Source organism: Patella vulgata, chromosome 2 (assembly GCF_932274485.2).
Source record: "Patella vulgata chromosome 2, xgPatVulg1.2, whole genome shotgun sequence".
Classification (NCBI taxonomy): Eukaryota; Metazoa; Mollusca; class Gastropoda; family Patellidae; genus Patella; species Patella vulgata.
In genome coordinates, this window is record NC_065880.2 from 35774188 (window position 1) to 35800513 (window position 26326).

Sequence of the window (26326 nt, forward strand, 5' to 3'; positions counted from 1 at the left end):
GTTTTAAGATCAACCCGGTTGACTGGGGTGGTGACGGCTCTGAATGGTTTCTGTTTATGTAAATGGCCCGGAGCAGGGCTAATACATTACCCACGTATCGTTGTATAGGAATTTACAGCAATAAATTCCTAGCTTTCCTCTTTCATCTTCGTTGTTGTTTTGTATCTGGACATTAATGCCGTCTTCATCCCCTTCCTCATTACATGTCACTGCCACTGGAAACTTAGTTTGAACCTCTGTGGACTGTGGTGATGCCAGTGTTATTATTTTTTCTGGGTAAAATCTTGTGACGGATGCGTTGTCTATGGGGGTATCTTGACTAGTATGAATAACTGTATCGGGCACTATCATGTTGCTCCGCTTTCCAAAACATGCTGAAAATCTGCCTCCCATTTTCTTAGTTTTGGTTACCTTGCTATACCTCCAAGAATTATACGTTAACTAAGACTTGCGCGCTATGTTGTGGCGTCATAATGGAAACTCGTTATTAAATTAATGCAATAGTAACTCTATGAGTAAAACCATTTACAACGATTTTTTCGGGGGTGGAGTGGGGTGGGGGCGTAAAGGAAGACAATTTAATCCATTCGGTCCGTTTTGGCAACGTGATCACGAGTTGCAGTAAATAGAGACCATAATACACTGCGTGACTTAGGCTGCGGGTCTTCATTCGCCCAGTTAATGGATACAAGTAGGACGTTAAAACCTACTTGAATTCATTTCATTTTATTTCTTAAGGAATGAATGAAAATGAATGAGTAAATGAAGATCTAATGAAGACCGAACACCGGACATCGTGGTTAGTGAGCTTGTGCATTACTCACTCAGTTACAGTGTCTCCCTTCTTTATCTTAACCCATGATAAATATATTAGGATCGACTAATTTGCCACAAATTACTTCCGAACTCAACAAACAATAAGTATACAAAAATAACTGTCTCGTTTCTGTTTTATTTGTTCTTAATATGGCTATGTAAATGATCTGACGAAAATGGATGATCATCTGAAAAGTAAAACAAAATTATTAAAGGACAATATTGGTGCCAGTCATTATCACATATGTGATAGAGCTGGTTAAACACATTCCAAATATAATTTTAACACAGAGGTCATTACTACGATAGCTGAGTAATACAGGTTTCCTGAATCGGAAGTGGCGAACGCCAAAGGAAAACACGAGCCATCCCTCTATATAACTGACTAAAGTGACGAGTGATAACAGATACATGGGCGAATTTCTGCTCACTAATAATTCCTTCCACCCACGCACTCTCTCCCCCTCTCTCTCTCTCTCTCTCTCTCGATCTCGTAATGTGTTGATATATGAAAATCAACATACGCTTCTCTTTAGAACAGGCGTCTGTCTTTTCAATGAAGCATTTAGCTGTTAACATATATTCAGAACATAAGCATTTTTGACAACCACTGGCATTCATTGGCATGTAATCCCCAAACATGTATTCTTTATCATCAAAACCAACACATCCTTGCTTTAAGCAACAACATTTATCAGCTGACCACTGAAGAAAAAATGAAACATGTAACAGATCGCAGGATGCTGCAAAACCAGTTTCATTAGATTGCAATCAAGATTTGAGAACAATATATCGAGTTTACGAAAACAAAAGTCACAGGGTAAGGGAGATAACCGAAGAATAACTGGAAACACTTAACCCGTGTTGTCCTTAGTTCAAACTATGCGAATTTGTATATTGGTAAATACGGTGTCGCTCGAGATACTTAGTCGTGATCACTAGTAAAAGTCGAGCGATCGAGATAATTAACTCGAGCGACCGAGATCATTATATCGAACGCTCGAGATCATTATGTCGAACGCTCGAGAAATACAATCGAACGCTCGAGAAATACAATCGAACACATCTCAATTGATGTTTTAAGCTGTTTAATATTGTGCATTGTTAAATGATGAACTTGTAGAATAAAAATGTTCGTTTTTTCCTTTTAACAGCACATCCCACGCTGCAGATGTGGAGCGCCCCCCCCCCCCTCCAATACACCATCTTATGCTCATCGCCACCGCTAAATATGTCCTATTATATCTACCCCCTTCCAAGTGGGGAGTATATTGCAAGTTATTATACGAATCAATAATTGTATATATCGAGATTACACAGTTTTGCTATGAGAGACTGACATTTCTTCTTATCAAGAAGCTCGGGTCTGATCCAATGATCCAAGGTTATTTATTATATCATGTAGGAACTGATCATTGCAAGTGGCGCAATCGTGCAGGGCTTCTACATTCACCCCCTCCCCTACCGCGCCGGTCCTCACACCTTGTTCTAGGTAGGGATTCAAAGTCCTCTTCCACTCTCCGGGAAATCTTTATTTAAATCCAAGGTCCTTGCTGAGTAAAATCACACGATTGAGAAGGTATCTGTATCATCAAGTCACATACGCTCACACAAGGTACCGAACCCAGAACTACAATTCCGAGGTAGCTGGATAGCTATAGCTTGAAGTGCGACAACCCCTCCGAAATCCCAGATTACTCACGCCAGTTTACGATAAAAACTCACAGTGTAGGGGAGCTAACCGAAAAATAATTAACTCACTTTTAAAATTATGAGAATTTGTATATAGTTTAATTTATAATTTGACTCTGCAATGATTACTAGATAGATAATAAAGTTATTCACCCATCCGAAATGTCTTATTCAACTTATTGTCTTCTCTACTAGAAGTTATAAATCTGTATATATTAACGAATATGAAATTAAATATATACAGACTGTCCTGTCTTTCTGGGGTAGTAATAATTATTGAAACATACATATGCATCAAGGAATGAATATTTATATTCTTTGATAGGCATTTGCTAGTTGAAACGTTGCATGGTAAGAAATTTACCAGAACCTAATTAAATTGTCATTAATTTTCTGATCTTAACGAACCACCTAAAATCTTTAAAAATAAATTTTTCACAATAAAAAAAGGCTTACTTTTAGGCAGGTGTAAGATAAAGTGTCTGAGTGAGGTATAGGACAGTTAGGTCCACCGCTACAAACTACTTTACCATTCGTACATCTACACGTATCGCATGTATCCTTCCACTCGTAGCCTTCATTTATACTTAGAGGTATACCATTGTCCCTAATTCTACAGTTACCATGGATACATGGAACCAAACACACAAGGAACGTCGACATCCATCTAAAGAAAGCCATATTGAAATGTAGGAGGAACACGTGTTGACAGTGATAATTTATTAAAAAGATAGTTTAGTCCATGATTTAAAATATGCATATGTGTCACACGTGTGCCTTCTTGTCAAGTGTGCGACCATTATCCTAAAGAAATAATTATTATAATTTGCAAGGTGCACATAAGTGTATTAAATCGTCGAAGAAAAGTTTTCTATAATTGTATTGATTTCAGCTTTTAGTAACACTATTTGTTGCGAAACTCATTCACGATAATGCGCTTGTATAATTATGTTCTTGAAATTTTATAAACAGATTTAACGATATAGTCTTACTCAGCTGGCAGCCTTAGATCAATAATAATATACTTTTCCATTTGACTATATATATACCATGTAGATCTGAGTAGAAAATGTCAACTCGTGAAGACTGTAGTATTTGGTTGTTTAAACAGATCAGTGCTATGAATTTTCCATTATAGCGAATCAAGAAAAAGTATGCCATTCAGTTAATACGGTTCTACATAATCGATTACACACTAACATGTGTATGTACATGTGTCAACAACTGTCGTGAGAGTTTATCATTGCTTAATAAAACACACAGCTATCTGTAGAGATGAAGGAGTCATGTCAGGTTGCAGGGGAGGGGAGTTGGTGGGAGGGGGAGGCGCACCACACACCCCCACACACACACCCATAAGAAAAACCCACGGACATCGCACACAATAAACAGATATTGCAAATAACAAACGACAAAAGTATATATCAAATCATGTGAAGAGATCAAATTCGCTTAACGGTTACGGACCTGTATTGATACAGGCTTCAGTCAGGAAGAAAACAAACTCAGAACATGGGGGACAATCCACTGTGTCATCTACATTTTGTGGTGTATATAATTATACAGCATCTCGAAAGTTAGCCCTTTCAAGACGACCATTTTACGTCCATGCTATCAAAAACTGTCCTAAACTACAATTTCTATATAATTAATATGCACGAATTGGCAGAAAACCTTAACTGGGCTAAACCACTTTTATTTAAATCAATATAAAATTACAGTTGGATTGGTCGATTAAAAGGGGTCTTCCCATATCGCCGACTCACCGAGTTTTGAAAAGTCGACCGCGGCACCCTTTGATTGGATTTAAACGGATTAAAAGCGTTAATGAGGCAGGGACTAGTCATTATTAATATAGTTCACTGAAATTGATTTTTACCACAGAACTTTATTGACTTTTTTGCCGAGACAATTATTAAAATTCGTGAAAAGTTTGTTGACTCCCCCCCTTACACTGACATTAATGTCCCACCCCAGTGTTTTTTCTCTGCTTTTGAGCCATTGAATGTTGATGATATAATATCAGTGGCGTGTCGAATGAAGTGTAAGTCATGTGCTCTGGACCCAATTCCTACAAAACTACTAAAAGAGTGTCTGGATGAAATAGCACCAGCTTTGACGATTATTATAAATGATGTGCTTTCCTCTGGTATTTTTCCGGATGATTGTAAGGGGGCCATTGTAAGACCTCTGATTAAAAAAACAAGTCTTGACCGTAATGCACACAAAAGTTATAGACCAGTGTCAAATATTTCATTTTTAGCAAAATTGCTTGAAAAGATCATTTTATCTCAAATAATAGATTATCTCACTCGAAACTCACTGCTCGGTAAATTCCAGTCTGCTTATCGAGAGGGGCATAGCACTGAAACCGCACTCCTTAGAGTGCATAACGATGTTATAGATATGAACAAGGAAGACTGAATTTATTAGAATTTTTGGACTATGTTGGAATGCGTGCAAAAATTTAAAATTGTGTTATGTTATGTATTATAAATTAAAAAAAAAAAAATTCTCCCAAAATTATCTGCTTAATGAGGTTTATCCTTCAGCTTGGGTCTATTGTTCTTGGCCACTCATTCCCATAACGTCGACCAAAATTTTCCCCCTAAAACTCAGTGAGTCGGCGATATGGGAATGAACCGATTAAAAATATCAATCTTGGCTTAATCTGGTAAAATTGATAACCAAGCCAGACTGGCATATAATCTGATTAACATACAGATCTATATTTCGTTTCATTTTTTTAATACTCCTGGTGGCCTTTCCGCGGTGAGAGAGGGAGAGAAATTGGGTTTTACGTCCACTCGACACAAACTAGGTCATTTCGGGACTAAAACATGGTTCAATTTTATTTCAATAATTCGCTTTCGCGTAGGGGTCTTTAGCAGTGGGACGAAACCGGAGGACCCGGAGAAAACCCACAAGGTTGGACAGGCGACCCTACTCCTTGTCACGTACAACCGGGGAATCGAAACCCCGCCAGTTGACTCAATGACAGACTTCATGATACAACAAGCACGTGCTAACCACTCGGTCATCCAACCCCCCTCTTTCCGCATTGAAGGAAAGTAAAACGAAATTTTGACGTATAAAAAGGAAACTTAATAGAATCTCTGTTTTAATTAGATTGTACATCCTTATTAACAACTTCGTACAGAATCGAAATATTTAGTGTTGGCATAAATCGAAGAGGTTTGGCCAGTTTATTTTCCATGATAAATAGACATACATTCAGTACATAAATTTATCCTCAAAAAATATGCATTTTGTAAGATTTACATAAAGAGCTGATCGTTTTTACTACAATAGATAATAAAAGATAATGAAATATGAATACTGATATATTGAAATTACCATTCAAATTATCTAAATACAATGTAGTCTCAATTGCCAAGTACCATTTACCACTATATTGAAATTACCATTCAAATTATCTAAATACAATGTAGTCTCAATTGCCAAGTACCATTTACCACTATAATAAACGATATCTAATCCACTCAATATCTTAGCCATCGGATGGTCTTGGGCGTTGATTTTTGGCTTGTCATATGTTTAAATATCTATATAATAATTTACATAACATTTGAAGCCAGACATAACACCTGCATTATGCAGATATAGCTCTCACATAATGCATCTTATATATACAAATCTTTAGTTGTATTATATGTACTTTTATCTATAGTAGAAATACTGTTGACACCCAAATGATCATATCCAGAAGAATTTCTGATTTGTTGAAGATGATCATAATTGGGATCACGTGTCATGGACTTGGTATTACTGTCCATATGAAGTCTGTCATAATGGGCGTCAACCGTGGATACATCATTTCCGGTACTAATGTTAGAATCTGTTTTAGAAAACCTCCAGGGAGTAACAGAGCTATAGATCTTATCAATGAATGAATATCGACTTGGTTCACATTCATGATAAACCGGTGCACTCTTTTCATTTTTGTTTTTGTTGTCACTCTGGATCCCTTGTCTTTTTACACACCTAAATAATATGCAAAAAGAAAATGAACTGAAATATACCAATCAATTTATATAAATATATATCAGAACCATTATTCACGAAAACTTAAACTAAGATACAATCGAAATACTGCAATTCGATTGGCTGACCAGTAAAATCAATTTGCATATATCCAATTTGCATATTGGTCAGCCAATCGAATTGCAGTATTTCTTAAAATTTCGATTGTATCTGAGTTTAAGTTTTCTTGAATACGGGCCCAGTACAATCAATGAACGATGAACGAGGCTATACATATCTCAGGAGAATACTACCGGTGTAAGACATCAATTCAATTTGGACACTAAGTCTTTGTGTCTTTCGCCGAACATAACTGATTAGAAATTACAGTAAAAACATAACGATTGAATGTAAATCAGTTTATATTACATTATTATATGCGTTGCGACCCATTTGTGTCAATTTCTAGGTGCCAAAGAATACAGCTTTAGCTCCTTTTACTTGCCCTGTGTACATTGAAACTTTGGGTTTCGTTTGAACGACTAGGCGGTGTCCCTTGCTCTACCTTCATTCTACATCCCTTACAAGGGGAAAACAGGTTGGAAAATCCCGAGAAACTTTCTTGGTCAACACCGAGACCTCATTGAACGACTATGGCCAAAATCACTTATCAAAACTATTGACATCTCATGAAACAAAAATAACAGATTATCCAAGATATCGTCTTTTTTGTTGTCTAGTAGGATGCTAAACCCCATTTCATTTCATTTCATTTTTGTTGTCTGTAACTACCGTATTCCGAACTATTGTCAACAAAGATCTATACATTTTGTATAAACTGTTACCAATGTGCAGCGATTATTGTCTATGAAATTAACGGTTTATTCTGTATAGCTTATGTTAGAATTAATTTACTGTTAAAGTTTAAAGTCAATTAAATTGTTACCTTTTGTAGATCTGTGTTTTGATACAAACAACGAGGCCAGCAACAAAAACTATGGCAACTACCGAACAAATAACAATTGTTCTTACTCTTCCTGAAACACATCACAATATCTTGTTTTAAACAAAGACAATTGAAAACATCGAAAGGTTTGTTCTGGAAGTTTGGAGATACTGGGTGACATCATTTGTATTATTCTTTTTGTAAGTCAGTGTAACGCGTCATATTCCCGACTCGATGGACTTTCCATAAAGGTTGTTTTAACTTGTGGCATTTTATTACCTATATTACACAGATACGACGTTATGCGCCATTTTTATTACTTTGGCAATAAGTCATTTGAGGTATGAGAGGGTGGGGGGGGGGAGGTATTTCTCTATATACACCATTGCTATGGCAATGGGAGGATGTTATGGCGGCTACAAAAATATGATGAATATGATGAATATATATATATAATACTGATTACCTCCTGATAATCTCTGCAGGTTGTATTGGTTAACTAATAACTGTTGTTTCTGGTCGGGCAACATTTTTATTTTATCACCAGTTAAATCTTGGCGTTTGTCATGATTACCTTTGAAATAAAACCACAGAGTAATAAGAAAGTATGGTGGCAATTAAGGGACACAAAAAATATTTGATCACATCGACCACTTTTCAAAGATAGAGTACTAGGCCCTGTTTTGTAGATATTCCAAAAACTTTAAAATGCTACAGGGAAAGCATGATGAAATTTTCCACTGCATGATGATATTTTCCAGTGATGCTGATAGATCCTATCTATATTGATACTTAACGTGCCTATTTAACCATACCTTCGATAAAAGGAGTTGGCTTTATTGTTGTTTCCTCTGGGAATTGGACGTTATCTATTGACCCCATACCATACACTGAAAAACAGAATTCTTCTTTAAAATCACAACTTCATCTTTAGTTTTTTTACAGAAAAAATGTACTATGAAAAAAAGATGCCGACATTGAGTTATGTAGTTGGTGCCTACTGGAAGCACGACTATAAACCTACAAGAAGAGATTCGGGTTTTTGCGTATTTCAAGTGAGGAAAAACAATTTCAGGCCGAATGGGGAGGCCAGAAATTCCAACACACCGAATTAGAGACACCAAGGGTTGTTGTCAGGGGTGTGGTAATCCTAACCGTATCCAAGAACTCTGTGTAGAAATGAACTCCCCAACTGGCCTGATTTACTGTCCAACTGGCCTGATTTACTGTCCAACCGGCCAGACCCCCCTCCCTAACCGACCTAATCTCCCCAACCGGCGTGTCACGCCAAGGGCCCTCCCCTCACCCTTTGTCCTAACAGACAAAAATGCATGACCGGGCATTCAGATGTCATGATGGCAAACAAAACTTATCAATGTTACAACAAACTTCGGTTTGTTAATGAAAGTATTTAATGTATATTTACCATCAACACATGTATAGGTTATGTAAGAGAACACGCTGGTTAATAAAGATCTATGAAGCTCTGAACATAATGTATGGCTAATCCACGGTGCTCGAAACACACAGCGATTCTGTAGGGAGCAATTCCTGAACAAGCTCTTATAATGTTCTGATTTATATTCAACTAAACAATCGCCTTCCTTATACCAACAGCAAGCTGTACATTCAAGGGCTGTTTGGCATCGATATTTATAGCCATATTGGGCACTTATAATATTGATCACTGCATCGACTGGACATTGTAGTTGATGACTCGTACAAGGTAAATCCACCCCATAGCAGGCACTCGACGATAATAATTCTTGGCCTGAAATTAACAAATACTGTCTGAAAATACTATATATGCATACCATCATCCAAGCGTGAAAAAGCTGAAATCAGAGACAACCGAAATGGGAGTTTTTTTTTCATAAATCAAGAGATCTAATCAACAGCGAAATACTCAAAATAATTATTCGAATTTTATAAAGTAAGTAGCATTATAATTTTGTTTTAAAGTTAATCCCTTTGTCTGTGTACCTTTAAGAACATGCATTAGTGAGATATAAATGGGGTTTAAAGTCCACCCGAGAAACTCCATTTAGTGAACACACGGGGACAATCGGCTTAATTGGGTTCTTCAGTTCTTTTGGGATAAGCAGCCTTTTAATTCCGTCACTTTTCGGCAGTGTAAAGTTTAATAGTGTTTCGTTATTCGGGATTCAAATTTTGAATAACGAGACAGAACGTGTTTCGTTATTTGGGATTCAAATGCAATTATTATTTTTTTCTTATTTTGGCATGTCGACCCACCCAAAGGACTATGCAATGTCTCTTTCAATACCCTCTTCTACCAACAAAAGACAAAAGGGAATAACATCGAAAAATCACGATAAACTCTCTAGGCCAACGCCATGATCGAACCCGTGACCTCCTGGTTAGCGAGCAAAAGACTCACTCACTGAGCCACCATGGCACCTAACTGATTTACAAGAAGGATGCCCCATCAGTAAACAGTCATCCGCTAACGCCTATGCCATAAAACAATCCATTTTGTTTTTCGACCTTGAATAACGAATAATGAGACAGGGCGTGTTTCGTTATTCGAGATTCAAACAAAATTATCATTTTTTCTTTAAAATTTCGTATCATTAATGTCCATTTGACAAGTAAATTTTTATTTATATTAAACAATACTTAATTGATTTATAAGAAGGATGTCTGAGCCACCCTGCACGTTTCAAGTCAGTAGCTTGAAGCGTATATATGGTATTAGTGTCAGTGGCTTGTGGCACGAAGTAACAGTATATTGTCGCATACATAATATATTATGTCAACGCTTGGGCGACATAATATATTGTGTTGACGCTAGGGCAGGGTTAGGGTTAGGGTTAGGGTTAGGCTCGAGCTGTTCCTATCTGAAAGCTGAAAGAAAGTTTACACACGTATCCCAGAAATGGTTTATATAATTTTAATTTCACACGTGACGGTTGATTATAGGCCTACTATTTTCTAATATTAACAATATAATCTTTTACAATTGTTATCGGTGCCATCTTGTTTTTTGTTCATGCCTAGTCACCTCCATCCTAGTTCCAAGCGTTGACATAATATATTATATCGCCCAAGCGTTGACATAATATATTATGTATGCGACAATATACTGTTACTTCGTGCCACAGGCCACTGACACTAATACCATATATACGCTTCAAGCTACTGACTTGAAACGTATCGCCTGTCTGAGCAGTAATAAATTCTTTTCACTTACATGTCAAAAACAAAAAACAATCCAATTATATAATTATCATTTTTCTTACAAATTTAGTGTCCATTTGAGGACACTGTTTTTATTGACTGAAATGGACACTAATGATAATAATATGAAGTTTCTGAGAAAAAAAAGTATTATTATTTGAATCCCGAATAACGAAGCACGTTCTGTCTCGTTATTCGTTATTCAAAATATGAATCCCAAATAACGTTTTTCATTATTCAAGCTCGATAAGCAAAATGGATTGTTTTATGACATAAAAGTGAAAAGAGGTTGTTTTTTTGTTTTTTGACTGCTTAGGCATCCATCTTATAAGTCAACTGGATAAATGGACAATAATGATAAGAAATTGTTTAGAAAAAATAATAAGATTATTTGAATCAAATGGACACAAATGATATGAAATTTATAAGACAAAATGATAATATTATTTGAAATCCTGTCTCGAAATTCGTTATTCAAGCCCGAAAAGCAAAATGTATTGCTTTATGACATATAAGTGTTTTTACTGCTGAGGCAGCCATCTTATAAGTCAATTAAATGTAACAAAAGTTAACTTTACAAATGGACAATAATTGTATGAAATTGCTTAGAAAGTGAGAGTAGGCCGTAGTGCCGCTTGCTGAGCAAAATTAAACCCCCATTTCATTTCATATACTGCAGAGGCATCCATCTTATAGTTAATTAAATAAATTAAACACGTTCTGTCTCTTTATTCATTATTCAAAATTTGAATACCGAATAAAGAAACATTTTCTTTGTTTTTTAAATATTGTTTACTCACCTAATATAAAGCTTACATTTATTAAAACCAATACACAGTAGATAGTTATCCTAATCATTGTCTGTTCGTCTTAGTTTCGTTGTGGTCACTGTACAATGTAAACAATAGCCAACAAGGACACGTCTGAAATGATTAAAATTTGCCAAGTTTTTTTTTTCGTTTACCTGGTGTGACACTGACTCTTTTACTTACCGCTCGCTATTATCAACACCAAACTTCCTGGATTTAAAACAAATAAAACCATATCCAGTCATCTCCAACTTTACACGTATTTAACCTTTCTTTCCCCCAAAAAATTACAAATTATACAAATTACAAAGCAAAAATTGTTTACTTTCAATTTGCACCAGCAAAAGAATTTAAGTTTTTCTTTAGATTTGTCAATGACAAATGTTAAATTTATGATTTGTCATGTAAAAAGAATAAAAACGTGTGACTATACTTTGTTTGACAAAAATAAATGAGGATTTTTTTTATTTGGGAATAAAAAGTTATTAATAATTATTTTCTTCAGTTAAAATTGTGTTCTCTCCATACTTATTGTGGATATTGTTTTTGGGCAATACAGGGACCAGGTTTGGTAAAACTTTTATTATTGTTTGGGGAGGGGAATCAACTTGCAAACCACATTCGTTGCTCATTGTGAGATTTTTAATGCCAAAACTCGCATAACCAGTCATCCTAAAATATACATGGGATGCTTAATTTTTTATTTTATGTACAATTTGAAATAGCTTATATAGTTTATAAATTATTTGTGTATTATATCATCATCTCACATTTCACAATAATTTATCACATGAAATGAAATGGGGTTTAATTTCCAACTTTTCTGCACGAACGGGGCTAATGAAGACCTGCATATGCTATGTAGTGTAATATGAGGATGTCAGCATTTCCACCCACATTTAATTAAATTTCAACTGCCAAGGGTTCTTTTACATGCATGTCAACATGTATGTATACATGGAAGCTCAGGTTTTTTGTCCAATCCAAACACTGAAAAGAGGAAACCATTCTTAGAAATCTTGAGAATGGGTTTAAATTCTTTAGTCTTTTATGTTTTCTTTAAATTCAATGGTTACGTGTGGTGTTCTTGGACAAAGGCATTTCAACCTACTCTTCGTCAAATTCTGTTAGACAAGGATTCTTTTATGTGCACACCGATGTGTACATGGGTGGACCTTGTTGTTCCGTCCCATCCAAATAATATCTACCACGACATGAGAGAACCAAACTTGAAACATTACTTATTTAAAGAAATAGGGTTATTCTTATTTGTTTTTATTTATTTTATTATTTGATAATATATACATATAAGATAAGTGAACACATCATTATAATATTGCGATACACAGTATCATTGTTCAAGCCATAAGACACAAAAAATAGCGTGATTTTCATTGTATGACAAATATCATAAGGTTGGATGGCACTCAAACCACTACATCTAAACAGTTCAACAAAACAAGTCTTCAAAATTATATCTCGAAAAAAAATAGAACAAACAGTCCTATATTATATATCAGAAAACTCTGTTCCTACACTACGACCAAGCCAGCTAACAATACAATTCTAGTAGTCTTTTCTAACTCAGCACTGAATCTGCTTTCATACATACACAAAACCTTTCTTCGTTGCATCTTTAATATTTAAAAATACATATAAATGGATAAATACAAATAACAACACACTATTTATTATATAACTTGTAATAATACAAATAAACAAACAAATAAACATATAGAATTATAAACATACAAATTTGGATATTATGACAATAATTATACATAGCCCCCAACCTCTACATACTTTAATTAAGGAAAACGTAAGAGGTCGAATTTTATTTCTAACTAAGCCAGCAGTGAGTGCTTTGCAATATTTAAAATCGCTAATAATATAGTTATTTAAATCAAACAAAAGAAAATATTCTGCTATAAGCCTAAACTAACAACATACTTTTTCACTACTTAGATGAGGAGTGAAACATTCTAAACAATTCCTGAGAAAAATTGATCCAAGACACATCTTGCTCAATGGCACAATGGCTCTGAGAATAGTAAATTAGTAAAATTATCCTGATGAAATTTGTAGCAGTGAAGGTCAAAGTCAAATCGACCTATAAAACATATTAAGAAAACTGAATCTAGAAAGGCTCTACGTAATACTCTTGATCAAATGTTATACTGAACTTGGAATACAAAATGTACCCTAAAAAGGTATCAAATATTTTTAACATTTCTTGTAGGAATAAAAAAAAAATTGTTATAAAAATTTGGCTGTACAAATGGATAAATAGGCCATTAAATTAAATACACCTGTATTTATATGTTAATATTTGATTAAGCTGTGGTTATCAATACACCCAAAATTATAATACAACAGAATTTGGTCCCAGATCAAATTACTCAAGTGCAGTATGTAAGTTAAATCTAAATAAACATAGGAAAAATAACTTCAGATCTACTGAATTGTTTTAACTCTTAACACAACTTCTTTAATACATGTAGGTTTTTCACTTGAATATATTTGTATATTTACTAGATCTTAACATAAAATACAATTTGACTGCAATTACAGAAATTGAAGTATTGGTAGTTATACTTGATTAATAGAGATAAGATTATCAGATTTTATCTCCTTGTAAATAACTTCTGGTAGTTTATTTTAACCATTTAAGTTAACTGAGACATGACATTCCTCAAAAATAGTAAATTGAGCCTTTGAGCCTAAAAAATACATGTTCCTACTACACACAGCCCATTTACATTGGAACATGATAACCTAAAATTTTTCATACACTTTTCTCCAAAAATATTAACTAACATTAGTTTCTTGAATTTCAATACATGGAGGTTTGTTACCAAAGAAACAAATAAAAAAACAGAATAACACTCAATACTGTACAATAATAATAATGAATTTTGTATTTATTATGCTTGAATCAGCACCTGATGAAATCAAGAATGTTCAATATTCTAACAGTCGTTACATGTAAGACTACTGGTTTGCCACCATTAAAATATTCCTCATATGATAGTCCATTTATAAAACAACTGATGCACATTTTACTAGGTTTACAAAAATATTGGTTCCTGTGGTCATGCAATTGGTTTATATTTACCAGAGAAACATATCAGACACTCAGAAGAAATCACAACTCAATTCTTGTAAAGTACTATGGAATTAGATGGCTATTTTATAGCATGCATCTGACAGAAATCCAAAACAAACATTGATAAAAAGTTCAACAGGATTATGGTTACTCAGCATCACCTTCTGGGGGTATCTGTACCCCTGGGTAGGGTTCAGAAGGGGAGGGTTGGGGTGGAATCACATTAATTGTTCCATCTTGTTCTTGCTGGACAATGCTTTGTTCTGTTTGTGCGTCAGCAGCAGCAGCAAGATTCGTAATTGATTTACTCTTCACACACTGGAAATCAACATGTCTAGACCTAGCCTCTTCTTTCTCCCAAGACATCTTAAAGAATGGCCTTTGCACATAATTATAGATAACTGTTGAATAAATAAAAAATAATTTAAATAATAATCAGTTACTAGTAGAATTATTTAAATTGTATTTTTATTATATTCTTTGTATAATTTAAATCTGTATGATTTAGCTTGTATTAAGTTTATTTTAACTTATTTTAACATGTAATGTATAGTAAATTAACTCATGTTTATTCATTTTAATGTTTGTTTACTTTCAACCAGATAACTAATTTATTTCAACATGTACACTTAGTTCTGATTTGTAAACTAAGTTTTAACATGTAAACTAAGTTTTAACATGTAAACTAAGTTTTAACATGTAAACTAATTTAACTTATTAATTCATTTTAATTCATAAACTCAATTAACTTGTGTAGACATAATACATTAGCTATTTTCAACTTGTAGACTAATGAGTTAATTTATAAACTTACCTTCTGGTCTACCACCGGGACGTCTTTTGATTTTCTCTTTGTATGTTGGATAACCTGAAATGTTAAGATGATGATTAAGTACATTATTTACTGATTTCTTGTACCATTTATATATATACATTTAGTATATCAATTTAAAGTATGGGTTTGAGAGCTGTGTCCAAATCTGCTTTATAGAATGTCAAATTTTGAGCGACAACTTCACACAGCAACAAAGTCCATGAAAGCGATAACTCAAATTTAATATTGTGACTTCTCGAAACTGACATGATGGACTAATTATCAAAGGAATTCAAAAGGTGCGAGTCTTTCAATCTCTGAACATCATTCTAATTTAAACACTTAACCTATACTTATGCCATGCACAGGTATAAAAAAAGACAAGATGGGAAGTAGTATGGAATGTGATTTGTAGAAAAATATGTAAATACCCTCTATTCCTAATCTAATTTTTTTCAATCCTCTTTCTTTCAAAACTTGCTTCGCTACATCTCTATTTTCTACATATTTAAAAAAACGACACATATGGTTGCTGGTAATAACTGAAAAATAAAACAAAATTAAACATTATATAAGCTTATATATTTAATACAAGTCTAACAGAAATGCTGTAATAAGATTGTGTAAAAATCCACCTACATGCTTACTCTTACATGTTATAGTCCATTCAGACTTTAAGTTGAACTGGTTTAAAAACCTTGGCAATTGTTAAACCAGTTTAATTTTGTCTGTCTAAACACAAAGGTGGGGCAAATAAACCAGTTTAAAAACCCCAACTCGCGACCTGTCTTCGAGAAGGCTTTTTATTTTAAACTGGTTCATCTTGGCCATCTTAATTGGTTGGCTTAAAAACACTGGCTTCCACTCACTTTGGACATGCATTGCCAGTGTTATCAAAAGCAGCAATAATATTAATAATAATTGAGGGGTGAATTGAGGTGATGACGAAACACTTTTCCTCATTTATGTGTGGGGAGAGGACGCCATCCATATCTATTTCAAAGTAATACCATTTGAGAATATAATGCCGTGTACATGCAAAATTTCCTTTCCAGAATCGATACTTTTTTGATTTGCTACACTTAAGCATTTTACATATCAAGAATATGGGTACAAAAAGTTGTTTGCAGATGTGTGCAAGAACCGAAGAAAGAATATGAAACTACCAATACGTAGTGAACTCTAACCTTCGACCGAAGTGGTCAGAACAGTTAAACTGGTTTCGGTTATAGTACGTGTAATGCAACACAATCCTGTCTTAAAAACCCCAGCAATTTTGAACTGGTTTAAAAATAAGTGGGGTGTAAGTTATATTCATATATAATTCACAAGTTACAAAGTTGAACCTGTGACCACTTGTATTAATTTCTCACAAACATTCTTGCATTAGATAAATTCTCCTTTCTTAGATCTATAACATTCTGTCAACTACTGGACATCAGATGGCACTTGAATATTTTAAAAAATCTAATTTGAATAGTTTTTCAAGGCTATTTCAACTGAATTTTAAGTATCCATTATTCGATGTCAAATAAAACTACTGAAATTTGGTCTGTTATTTTTCTTCTATGAAATATTTACTAATTCAATGAAATCAACTATTATCTCAAAACGGAAAATATCTTGATTTGAAAGACTTATACATGTAGTTTCTAAACATCTGAAAATGCACCACAAAATTAAACCACCCCAAAATTGTCCATTTTCATTCGATCAAATATTTGAATAGCTTTTGAATAATGACAGAATATTAGAATAGAAAACTCAGCATTATTGTGAGCACAATGTCACCACAGAACAGACTATATAATAAGTTAATAAAGATGAAATTTAAGTTAACACTGGGAAAACTTTTAAACAATTGGGATAAATGAAATGTAGACGGTTGTACTACTCTTCCCCTTTAATATATTGCTTACTTTGAGACTGATCTTCTCCAATCTGAGGTGGAAATTCTTCATCCCATTCTACTAAATCATCTTCAGCTAAAACTACTATATGACATTCTCTTTCACCATGCTGGAAAAAAAAGAATATTCCCATTTATGTATGTAATAAAGTCAATTATTAGAGTAGATAAATGTGGGCGATTTGTCCAGTTATCACAATTTTTAGTGACTGGTTTCGTACGTATAGAATTCTTCAGACTAATTAAACTCATTTGCTGAGGTTCTATATACTATTCCAGACCCCAGAAAAATTTCAAGGTGTGGTGGGGTTGTATGGGTGGCTTTTTACCGGGGTTTGGTGTTTTGGCCTTATACCAGGATTGGGAAAAAGGCGGGGTTTGGTGGAATGCTAAAAACTGGGGTGGGGATTTAGGCACAGAATGCAGAAGTACAGTATGACTGGCTTTTTTCCCGTTTTTGGTGTTTAGGCGGGGTTCAAGCATATGCCTTATACCAGGGTTCAGAAAAGGCAGGGTTTGGTGGAAGGCTAAAAACTGTGGTAAGGATTTAGGCCTGGAAAGCGGGAGTACAGTATAACTAAGGCAGGTAAAGAGGGAGGTGTAGAGCTCCTGTAAAAGGTCAAAAGGGTTAAAGATTAAGAGGATGAGGAGAGAAAGCAACCAAAGAAAGAAAAGGTGGGTTGCCAGGCAACAAAACATTCGTCCACAGCAATGGGGCTCATTTACAAGACCATTTCATACAGATCAGATTATAAATTCTGTCATTTAAGGGTTCAGAAGGGTCTACATACTGAGACAAGGGCCTTAACTCGGGAAGTAATTTACAGAAATTGTTAAAATTTGATAGGATCTTTCATCTTACTAATTTAAATAATGCATATAAACTTCATACAGATCAGATGATAACTTTTGATGTTAGAGCGTTCACAAGGTGCGACAAAGTGAAACAAGGGCCATAAGTCAAGAACTAATTAACAGAAATTCAATAAGCTTCTTTGTTTCATTAATTTAAATGATGCATATAAATTTCATACAGATCGGATGATAACTTTTGTTGCTACAGCATTCACAAGGTTCAACAAGGTGAAACAAGGGTCAAAACTCTAGACGTAATTAACAGAAATATCTGAAATTCAAAATGATGCATATAACTCTAGAACTAATTAACGGAAATTGCTGAAATTCAATAGGCTTTTTTGTTTCACTAATTTAAAAGATCCATATATACAGGTGCAATAAAGGGAAACAATGGCCATAACGGAAATTATTGAAATTAAATAGGCGTCTTCATCGCAGTAATGTTAACAACATATATCAATTTAAAAACAATCAAATGATAAATGTAGTCTGCAGAGTGTTCATAAGAAGGCTTGGACGACGGACGGACTGTCGGGCGGGGGCGACAGCAATATACGACCACATTTTCCAGTTTTCCTATAGTGTGTGAGTTAGTTGTAGTTTACATTTGCTTCCACCGAGGTGATATCGCAGACAATCTCCTATAGTAGTGTTTATTGCTCTTTGTAGCTGGTCTACAGTAAGTACCCAATTCTATCCTGGGGTGCTGAGGCCCCCTTGCATCGGTTGTTCCTGAGATATTCTTTCCTCCGATATTTTTTCCCACAATCATGACAAGATAATGTTTTGGGTTGATGCCTCTCCTTGATGTGTCTTAAAAGGGGACATCGTTTGGAGAGAATCTTTTCGCGTTGTTCACAGGCATCCATGTTAGGAAGACGGTAACTATGACGTCGGGAGTCAGATTGTGACATAATGTCGGGGTGACTGAAACATGAAATAGTAAAGAGATAGGTGTTGGTGCAGCACCTGTAACAGGGTTGGAAGGCTAAAAATGAATCTAAAGTTGGAACACCCATTGCGGGAGGGTTGTAAAACAAGGAAAATAAATAAGGGATGCCCAAGTTCAGATTTGCCTTTGACACCATGTGGTTGAAAGGAATAGTTAGGTACTTTCTGACAGGAAATCTTTCCTAAATACTTTATTTACCTTCAGTTTACATAATATCATATATTTTCAGTTAACAAATTGAAGAAACTAAAACTTACCATTAGAAGAGAAAGACAAAACAAATAGTATTAGTAAGTCTACATACCTGAGCACACTGAACCATAACCGGTAAAATCAATTCTTCTACAAAATGTTCAAATTGTTGCCTGGCCCCTTCGTTGGATAATTCGTGCAAGAAACCTCCTGAGAAGAGATGATATACATGCAATTTATTTAAGTAAATAACTAACAGTTTAATTTTTTTTTACATGTTTGTTAACAGTACATAAACCCATGAAAAATTCTATTACTACTTACTACATTTGTTGTTTTTGTAAAATTACACAATTGAAACCGTACTGGCAATTTGTTTGTATAGGTAACCAATGCCATCCAACATAATCAGATACAATATTCATGAAAATAAGGTGGCTTTATTTTTATTCTAACACCTTTACGATATCATCAAGGACAAACATAGAAACTGCATCTTACAAATCAACTTTGTGAGATTATTAAGATGTAGCTGATAATCTAATATTCCTATAGTCTCATCACAACAATTCTGGATGCTAAACATGTGGTAAGGTGGTCAATGAAGACTTACCTGTTCACTTAGGAAATGTAATCACCCTGACAACTAAATGAAACTGATCTCATTTTTTTTTTTACGAAGTCCATGTACCCAACAGACAAACTTCAAACCGTACACAGCATCAAACAGGTGTCACATGATCTCACATAATGAGTGATACATGATGAAATACATCCTTATAAAATATGCCTTATCCTTTGAAACTCTTGCAGAAAAAAGCTGCTTATTGTAATTTAAAAAAAGATCAGAGGTGTTATTCGCAAAAAATTATTGACCTACATTCAATTTTTTTATAAACAGCAAGTTTGAAGATTGGCAATAAAGTGTATATTTGGAACACGACTGTCACACTACATAACAAAAGCTTCAATAGCTTTCAATGAATTTTTAATAGTATATATGAAAAATCCATTTGGTTGTCTAAACACAGATCAAAAATCCATCTTAATAATTGGGAGACAAAGTAACGGATATATCTCTAGAAGTATTGAATGGCAGGTACATGTATCATATGCATCTATCTTTGGGGGGTATGGGTTATTGATTATTTCATAATTAATAAATCATATTGCTTAAATTATGATTTAGATCAGTTTTAACACAAACCGGCTCTACTTGTGGGAATATAAAAACCAAAAATCTGAGAAGTATTTTTATTAATCAAACATAAGCATACGTACTTAGATTTTGGCACTTCACAGTTGTAGCATCAAAAGGAATGAGCAGGTAATCACAGGCTTCTCGGAGTTCATGGACTGGTGTACTTGGAGGGCAACGAACAATACCAGTTCTATAATAATCCTGAATTGATAAAAAACAATGCAAGATGATTTCAAGAAGAAACAAACTTCTCAAGACTATATGAAAAACAATAAAAATACTGTAAAACAAAAAATTAACAAGAGCATGAAATTAAGTGTGACCTATTATCAGTGGCATCAATTTCAACTGAACAGGAAGTTTTTAATCGCTATTTGAGTCGCAATAATTTTTGGTAAGAACTTATCTAGGCTTGCATTAATTTCATGATACATTAATTTCTTATCTAACAGAAGTAAACAGAGGCAGATTAAAGAGAGAGATAAATGGGGTTTAACGTCCACTCGACACAAACTAGGTCATTTCGGGACTAACATATGGTAGGGCTCTTTAGTAGTGAGAGGAAACCGGAAGACCCAGAGAAAACCTACGAGGTTGGACAGGCGACCCTACTCCTTGTCACGTACAACCGGGAAATCGAAATCTGGCCAGTTGATTCAATGACAGACCTTATGATACACAACACACACACGCTAACCATTTGGCCATCCAGCCCCCCAACCCCGACTCCCGAGGCAGATTAAAGACTAAAATGGAATAAGGTAAACAGTATCAAAAATAAGAGGTGAACTAGTTCAAAATTTTGAAGAATTAGGTAGTTACTTTGCTCACAGCTTTTTTTTATGAAGTAATATTAGACCAGGGACTAGGTGCAGGGTCCATCAAATGGGCACAAAACCAGACCCAAGAGTAAAATTTTGCGTAGAATACAATGCCGAGTGGTAATCAGTCTGCCGTAATCATTTTCAGCATGTTTTCGTGATACAAGAATGGCTGCGTATTCACTTTCAGAGCAAATGACCTCATTTGACCTTTGATCCCGAATATCTCCAAAACGCCCCATATACATATTTTCTTACCAAAATTGAACGGAAAATAGGAGCTGAAATGCCATCTGCAACTTCAAATTCACCTCTTTCATTTGGACGAGTAAAGTTGTTTTCAAGAGATGATGTAAACATTCTACAAATAAATTGAAGAAAAAAATAAATGAAAGCAACAAGTTAAATTTCAAATGCCCCATGCCTAGATATATTTTTAAAATGCAAAGCAAAAAGTGATGAAAATATGTTAAAACGAATGTGTATCTTTAAATAGTAATCATATTAATGATGCAGTTACTAAGATTGTTTCTATCAGTTAGATCAGTTACTAAATTTAGAGGACCATTACAGCATTATATAAGAGTTCTGTTCAAGTTGATCACTAATTTGCGTGTATAATCTTGATGAAAATACAAAGCATAATCACCTTCCTAACATAGTTTCAGGTTGAGCTCGAAACAACTCGGGATCAACAACAAACCGGGTATCATCTACCACCAGGGTCAACCGTTCGCCTCCAGGACGGGGACTGGCACATTTCGGAAGTGGATTAACAGCTACTGTAGGTGGATTCAACATGTTATTATTGCTAGATATTTTCTTGTCAACAAAATCAACGAAAAAAAAACGGTCATCTCTATTGGTGTTATAAAGTGGATAACGCGGTGATAAAACCGCTGCTTGCTGATGATGACTTCTTGGCAATGAATAAGACACTACTTCTCTCAAGTGACTGGGCTCTGATGGACCTTCTTCGTTGCTGCTTGTATTCTCCAAACTTAACGACCTTACTCTATTCACTAAACAGGGTTTAGATCGCGTTGGACCAATTGAACTAAAACAAAGATGAAAATTCATACATTAAATTATTCATGATCTGAGTGTTAAATTTCATGAAGAATCAATACTTTCTAAGAAAAGATGTACAGCGAGAACTTCATTCATATACATGTATATTATTTTACAAAAGAAATAGTTCAATTCAAGACAAACATTTCTTCACTACATCATATGTATGCAATTATGCTTACATTATTCAATTAGATATAAATCAAAAGATTAACCAAAATTACCTTTTATGTTTAATACAAGTCTTTTTTCTTTCATCTGCTTCCGAATAATCACTATCACTGCTGTTTGTGTCGTAATGACGTTCTCTGTAAGAATGGTGTCTACGGTAGGCCATTCCACATGAAAGGAACTTAATCGAAGATGGTATCTTCTTCAACCACTCTTTGAGCTTTATTTTTGCCGTTTTTAAATTATTTCTGCAAATAGAAACATTTTAAATTATTGCTGAAAATAGAAACGTTTTAAGTTATTTCTGAAAATAGAAAATTTCTGAAAATAGAAACATTTTATGAAGTCCAAGTTTAATTTAGTCAGACTACAATTTCATTCTGTTTATTTTATTCTGATTTTTAAATTACATTAAATTATTATCTAACCTATTTTCTATCACACCATGTTTTAATACTAATCATGCTCTAACCCTAGACTTAACACAATCACCTATAAACACAATCTACAAGCCAACAGATCCTAACTGCATTTTTAAACAACAAAACCAACCCAGTCAGCTTTTTTCCAGAATATATTCAACTCAGTCGAGACAGTCATATAAACATTTAGGGCTACACCAAGTTTGAATATACCAACCACCTTGAATATTAGAAGAAGCAGATTATCAGATATTTATTAATTAGGCCAGGCCTAGATAACATTGATTTGATAATTGTTGTTTATTTCTTGCAATGTCTATGTATTCTGTCTTGTACACAGGTTTATCTTGTAGGTTTTGTTTTGTGTGTAGTGCGGTCCTCCTGCACTTACTATTAAGACTTTAAATATGAATTTTTTAAAAAGATCAAACTAAAATGACAAAATAAAAAACAAATCCAATGCCATCTCAAAATGGACACTTTTTTAGACAACACTGACGTTTTATATGTAATTTAGTCTTCTTGTATTGTAAATGAAAAATTTATTTTCAGAAAGACATAAATATCCTCCAATCATAGCTATCAAAACATACACCCTATAGATCACACTGATCAGCAGTGAATATTCGCTAGGCCACTACAATCACTGATAAGGAGCCCCCAAATATTAACTATTTTCCTCCAACAAATTAAATTCTAAAATATTTTTTTCTATAATCTAAGTATTAGAAAAATAAATAAAGATGTTTGAAGTATATGTAGGTAAAAAACATTTCTTATTTAGTGTAAATGGGTATGTGAAACGAGTAAAAGGCACCATTCTACCCAGACCAGTAATGTCTTATGTAATGTAAATGCACGTGCCATTGAGCCAATGATTGACGCCCCGTGATTTGATGTCAGATGTTAAAAGCAGTACAGAGCTATAGCCTACTAAAGGAGACTTTTTGCAATATCTCCGTGAAACAGATGGTAGCACTTCATTTTCGGTCCTGCGTCATTTCGGACTCAACACAGACGACCTTTCAGACTCAGTTTGACGACGGTTCGGACTTACTTGACGATTTTTCCGACTCGGTCTGGCGACATTTTGGACTTGGATGAATAATTAAAAGACTGTTGAAAATTTGTTTGATATATTTGTAATAGCTGTTTGGGTTTTTTTTTTTTCGTTTTATGTCAGTCAGATAGTTGTTTTGTTTTATTTAATTGATTGGCGATTCTTGAGACCGCTAATAAAAGATAACACTGATTTTACACTGCTTGTTCTATTTAATTTTGTTTTATCGGCGAGTATTGAACATGACAATAAAATATTGTTGAAAATTTGTGTATATTTAGTAATACTGCTAATGTTTTTATAATTGTGAAAGCCTAAATGTCTTTTACAGGAGTCGGAATAATCGAATCAACACACAGCCTCCATTATCGCCGATTGACAACGTTTTTCCTCATCCAGTAAAGAACTGTAAGGTTTCTTTGCGCATACTACATAGGGATTATCGATTAATCAGCTTTAATCATCCCACTTTGATCGTTGCCATTTCTAATATTTTTCAAAAAGAATTTTCTTTGTACGCACTAATTTATCGATTGGTACTGCTATCTATGGTAAGCTGGTCAATGAATGCATGTCAACGTTTAGCTTACAGATTATCGCTAAAAAATTCTAGAGGCTTGTAAAAACACAGCATATTACTCTTTTTTAAAAAAAATAAATTACTTTTACGGGAAACGATGATAAGAACCGTAAGTGCAACTATGTTTTATCGTTTGGTAGAGTCTTTTAATAACCACATGTTTCAAGTTAATATTTTTTTCGTGTTTTGAACTGGCCTATTTCTAATAAATTAATCAGCTACTTTAACATATTACAGATATAAAGAAATGAGACATTCTTTTCATAAACATTCAACATTGAAAATTTTGCAGTTCCCTTGAGAGATCTATACAGTGCTTGATCCACGATTCCATGTGCTGTACTTGATTGCGAGCAGTAAATTTTACCTGCATGTTATTTTTCATCAAATCATTTTTGGTTTATAGATTGATCTGACAGTTGTGTTCAACCATTCCTTTCAAATTATTCCTGAGTCTGAAATGTCACCTACCCAAGTCTGAAATGTCACCTGCCCGATTCTAAAACGTCAGGGCCATATTTTTTTTGAGTCTGAAATGTTGTAAGTCTGAAATGACGCGGGTCCGAAATGACAAAAACATACAATCATACATGTAATCAAACAGATTTCCTATAATACACAAACTAAAAAATAACTTTTTTCTAAGTATTTTCCCATTTAATACCCCCTTCATGCGTAAATACTCTTAATTATATCAAATTGTCCATAATTAATGTGCACGTTAAAATTGTAATAAAGAACAACAACATTATTTATTTATAATAAATAGGCCTAGTCCAACAGTTTTAGTAAGTCTTCGTGACTATAGATATAGAATAAAAGATCGGTGTTTGAACCTGATGATCATTTGTTTGTATATAAATATATATATATATATATATATATATTTATGCTTAGGTATAATTTGTGACATCTGAATTTCTTTGATGTAAGAGTTGACCACAGACGTCTGAATGAATGTCGAATGAATCATAATGATGATAGCCAGATGCAGATTCAGAGATTGGTATGTCATTCACAAAACTAGTAAAACAGAAATAAATGTGAATTCCGATCGAGTATTGATTTCACAAAGTTGGGAAAAATCCGTCGGTATATCAAAATATTCCCGACACTTAAACAACATATATATATTAACTTACCATTTAGAAATCTTACTAAGGGTTAGTAATAAACGTGGAATGTAGAAAATGGTGTGTAATTCGATTGATATCATCAACCATAAAAACACGCCATTTTGTTATGCAGAATTCTGGGATAGCCCAACCTTGACCTTCATCAAATTCCACGCCCATCAACCGCACTTCCATTTTGACGACACGGTTGATCGATCCTCGTCGTAAAGCATGATGACCTCAGTGTGAGCGCTATAATAATACAAAATAATTTTATTCACGAAAAATTATAACAGTATACGCATTACTTGTGTTTTGTTATGGACCTTATTTTGTATTCCAATTATTATGAGCATCTCGTCTCATCCGGCTCTGAAATTGTCCGAAAAGGGGGGATCAGGGGCTTTAATTTGTTGATCTGAGAATAAACCATGTGCACCAACACTGTCACTGGTTTGAAGTTTTACGTGTAAGATAAAGCACGAGACTGAAATGAAATGAAATGGAGTTTAACGTCCTACTGTTCTGCTCCTAACCTGGGCTATATGAAGACGGGCATACGGTGTGCTATGAGGGGAATTTTGCCCGGACAGCGGCACTACGGCC

The 26326-nt window shown here is 34.3% G+C and overlaps 2 protein-coding genes and 1 long non-coding RNA gene across 5 annotated transcripts; all 3 read right to left on the reverse strand.

The window, feature by feature from the left end:
• Nucleotides 1-932: 932 nt before the first annotated feature.
• LOC126810327 (uncharacterized) lies at nucleotides 933-3595 on the reverse strand. Of its 2 annotated transcripts, XR_007675177.2 has the most exons (4): nucleotides 3501-3595; nucleotides 2965-3175; nucleotides 1341-1521; nucleotides 933-1004 (listed from the first exon to the last, which is right to left on the reverse strand). It is a non-coding gene; the product is annotated as an uncharacterized LOC126810327 (long non-coding RNA). The 2 variants fall into 2 exon arrangements; XR_007675176.2 differs by lacking the exon at nucleotides 3501-3595 and having other exon boundaries at nucleotides 2965-3271.
• A 2105-nt stretch (nucleotides 3596-5700) lies between these two features.
• Nucleotides 5701-11572, reverse strand: LOC126811539 (uncharacterized). The gene is made up of 6 exons (XM_050537226.2): nucleotides 11440-11572; nucleotides 8865-9209; nucleotides 8254-8328; nucleotides 7905-8012; nucleotides 7439-7529; nucleotides 5701-6513 (listed from the first exon to the last, which is right to left on the reverse strand). The coding sequence occupies exons 1-6, from the start codon at nucleotides 11495-11497 to the stop codon at nucleotides 6153-6155; spliced, it is 1038 nt and encodes a 345-aa protein (XP_050393183.1). The 5' UTR covers nucleotides 11498-11572; the 3' UTR covers nucleotides 5701-6152.
• A 1135-nt stretch (nucleotides 11573-12707) lies between these two features.
• On the reverse strand, nucleotides 12708-25862 carry LOC126810566 (BTB/POZ domain-containing protein 10). 2 transcript variants are annotated; one of them, XM_050535705.1, is made up of 10 exons: nucleotides 25748-25862; nucleotides 22597-22791; nucleotides 21951-22358; nucleotides 21560-21662; nucleotides 20561-20681; nucleotides 19392-19489; nucleotides 17288-17387; nucleotides 15800-15910; nucleotides 15369-15422; nucleotides 12708-14955 (listed from the first exon to the last, which is right to left on the reverse strand). In XM_050535705.1, the coding sequence occupies exons 2-10, from the start codon at nucleotides 22707-22709 to the stop codon at nucleotides 14702-14704; spliced, it is 1362 nt and encodes a 453-aa protein (XP_050391662.1). In that variant the 5' UTR covers nucleotides 22710-22791; nucleotides 25748-25862; the 3' UTR covers nucleotides 12708-14701. The 2 variants fall into 2 exon arrangements, with proteins under 2 accessions (XP_050391662.1, XP_055954902.1); XM_056098927.1 differs by lacking the exons at nucleotides 20561-20681; nucleotides 21560-21662; nucleotides 21951-22358; nucleotides 22597-22791; nucleotides 25748-25862 and adding an exon at nucleotides 19893-20531.
• Nucleotides 25863-26326: the final 464 nt, after the last annotated feature.

Coding starts and splice junctions, on each gene's coding strand:
- LOC126810566 (XM_050535705.1), bottom strand. CDS start 22,709: ATGGCCTACCGTAGACACCATTCTTACAGAGAACGTCATTACGACACA. Junction 22,359..22,596: donor ACTTGTATTAAACATAAAAG/GTAATTTTGGTT, acceptor TCTTTGTTTTAG/TTCAATTGGTCCAACGCGAT. Junction 19,490..20,560: donor TGTGAAGTGCCAAAATCTAA/GTACGTATGCTT, acceptor ATCTCTTCTCAG/GAGGTTTCTTGCACGAATTA.
- LOC126811539 (XM_050537226.2), bottom strand. CDS start 11,497: ATGATTAGGATAACTATCTACTGTGTATTGGTTTTAATAAATGTAAGC. Junction 9,210..11,439: donor AAATGTAAGCTTTATATTAG/GTGAGTAAACAA, acceptor TGTTAATTTCAG/GCCAAGAATTATTATCGTCG. Junction 7,530..7,904: donor CCTGCAGAGATTATCAGGAG/GTAATCAGTATT, acceptor GATGTGTTTCAG/GAAGAGTAAGAACAATTGTT.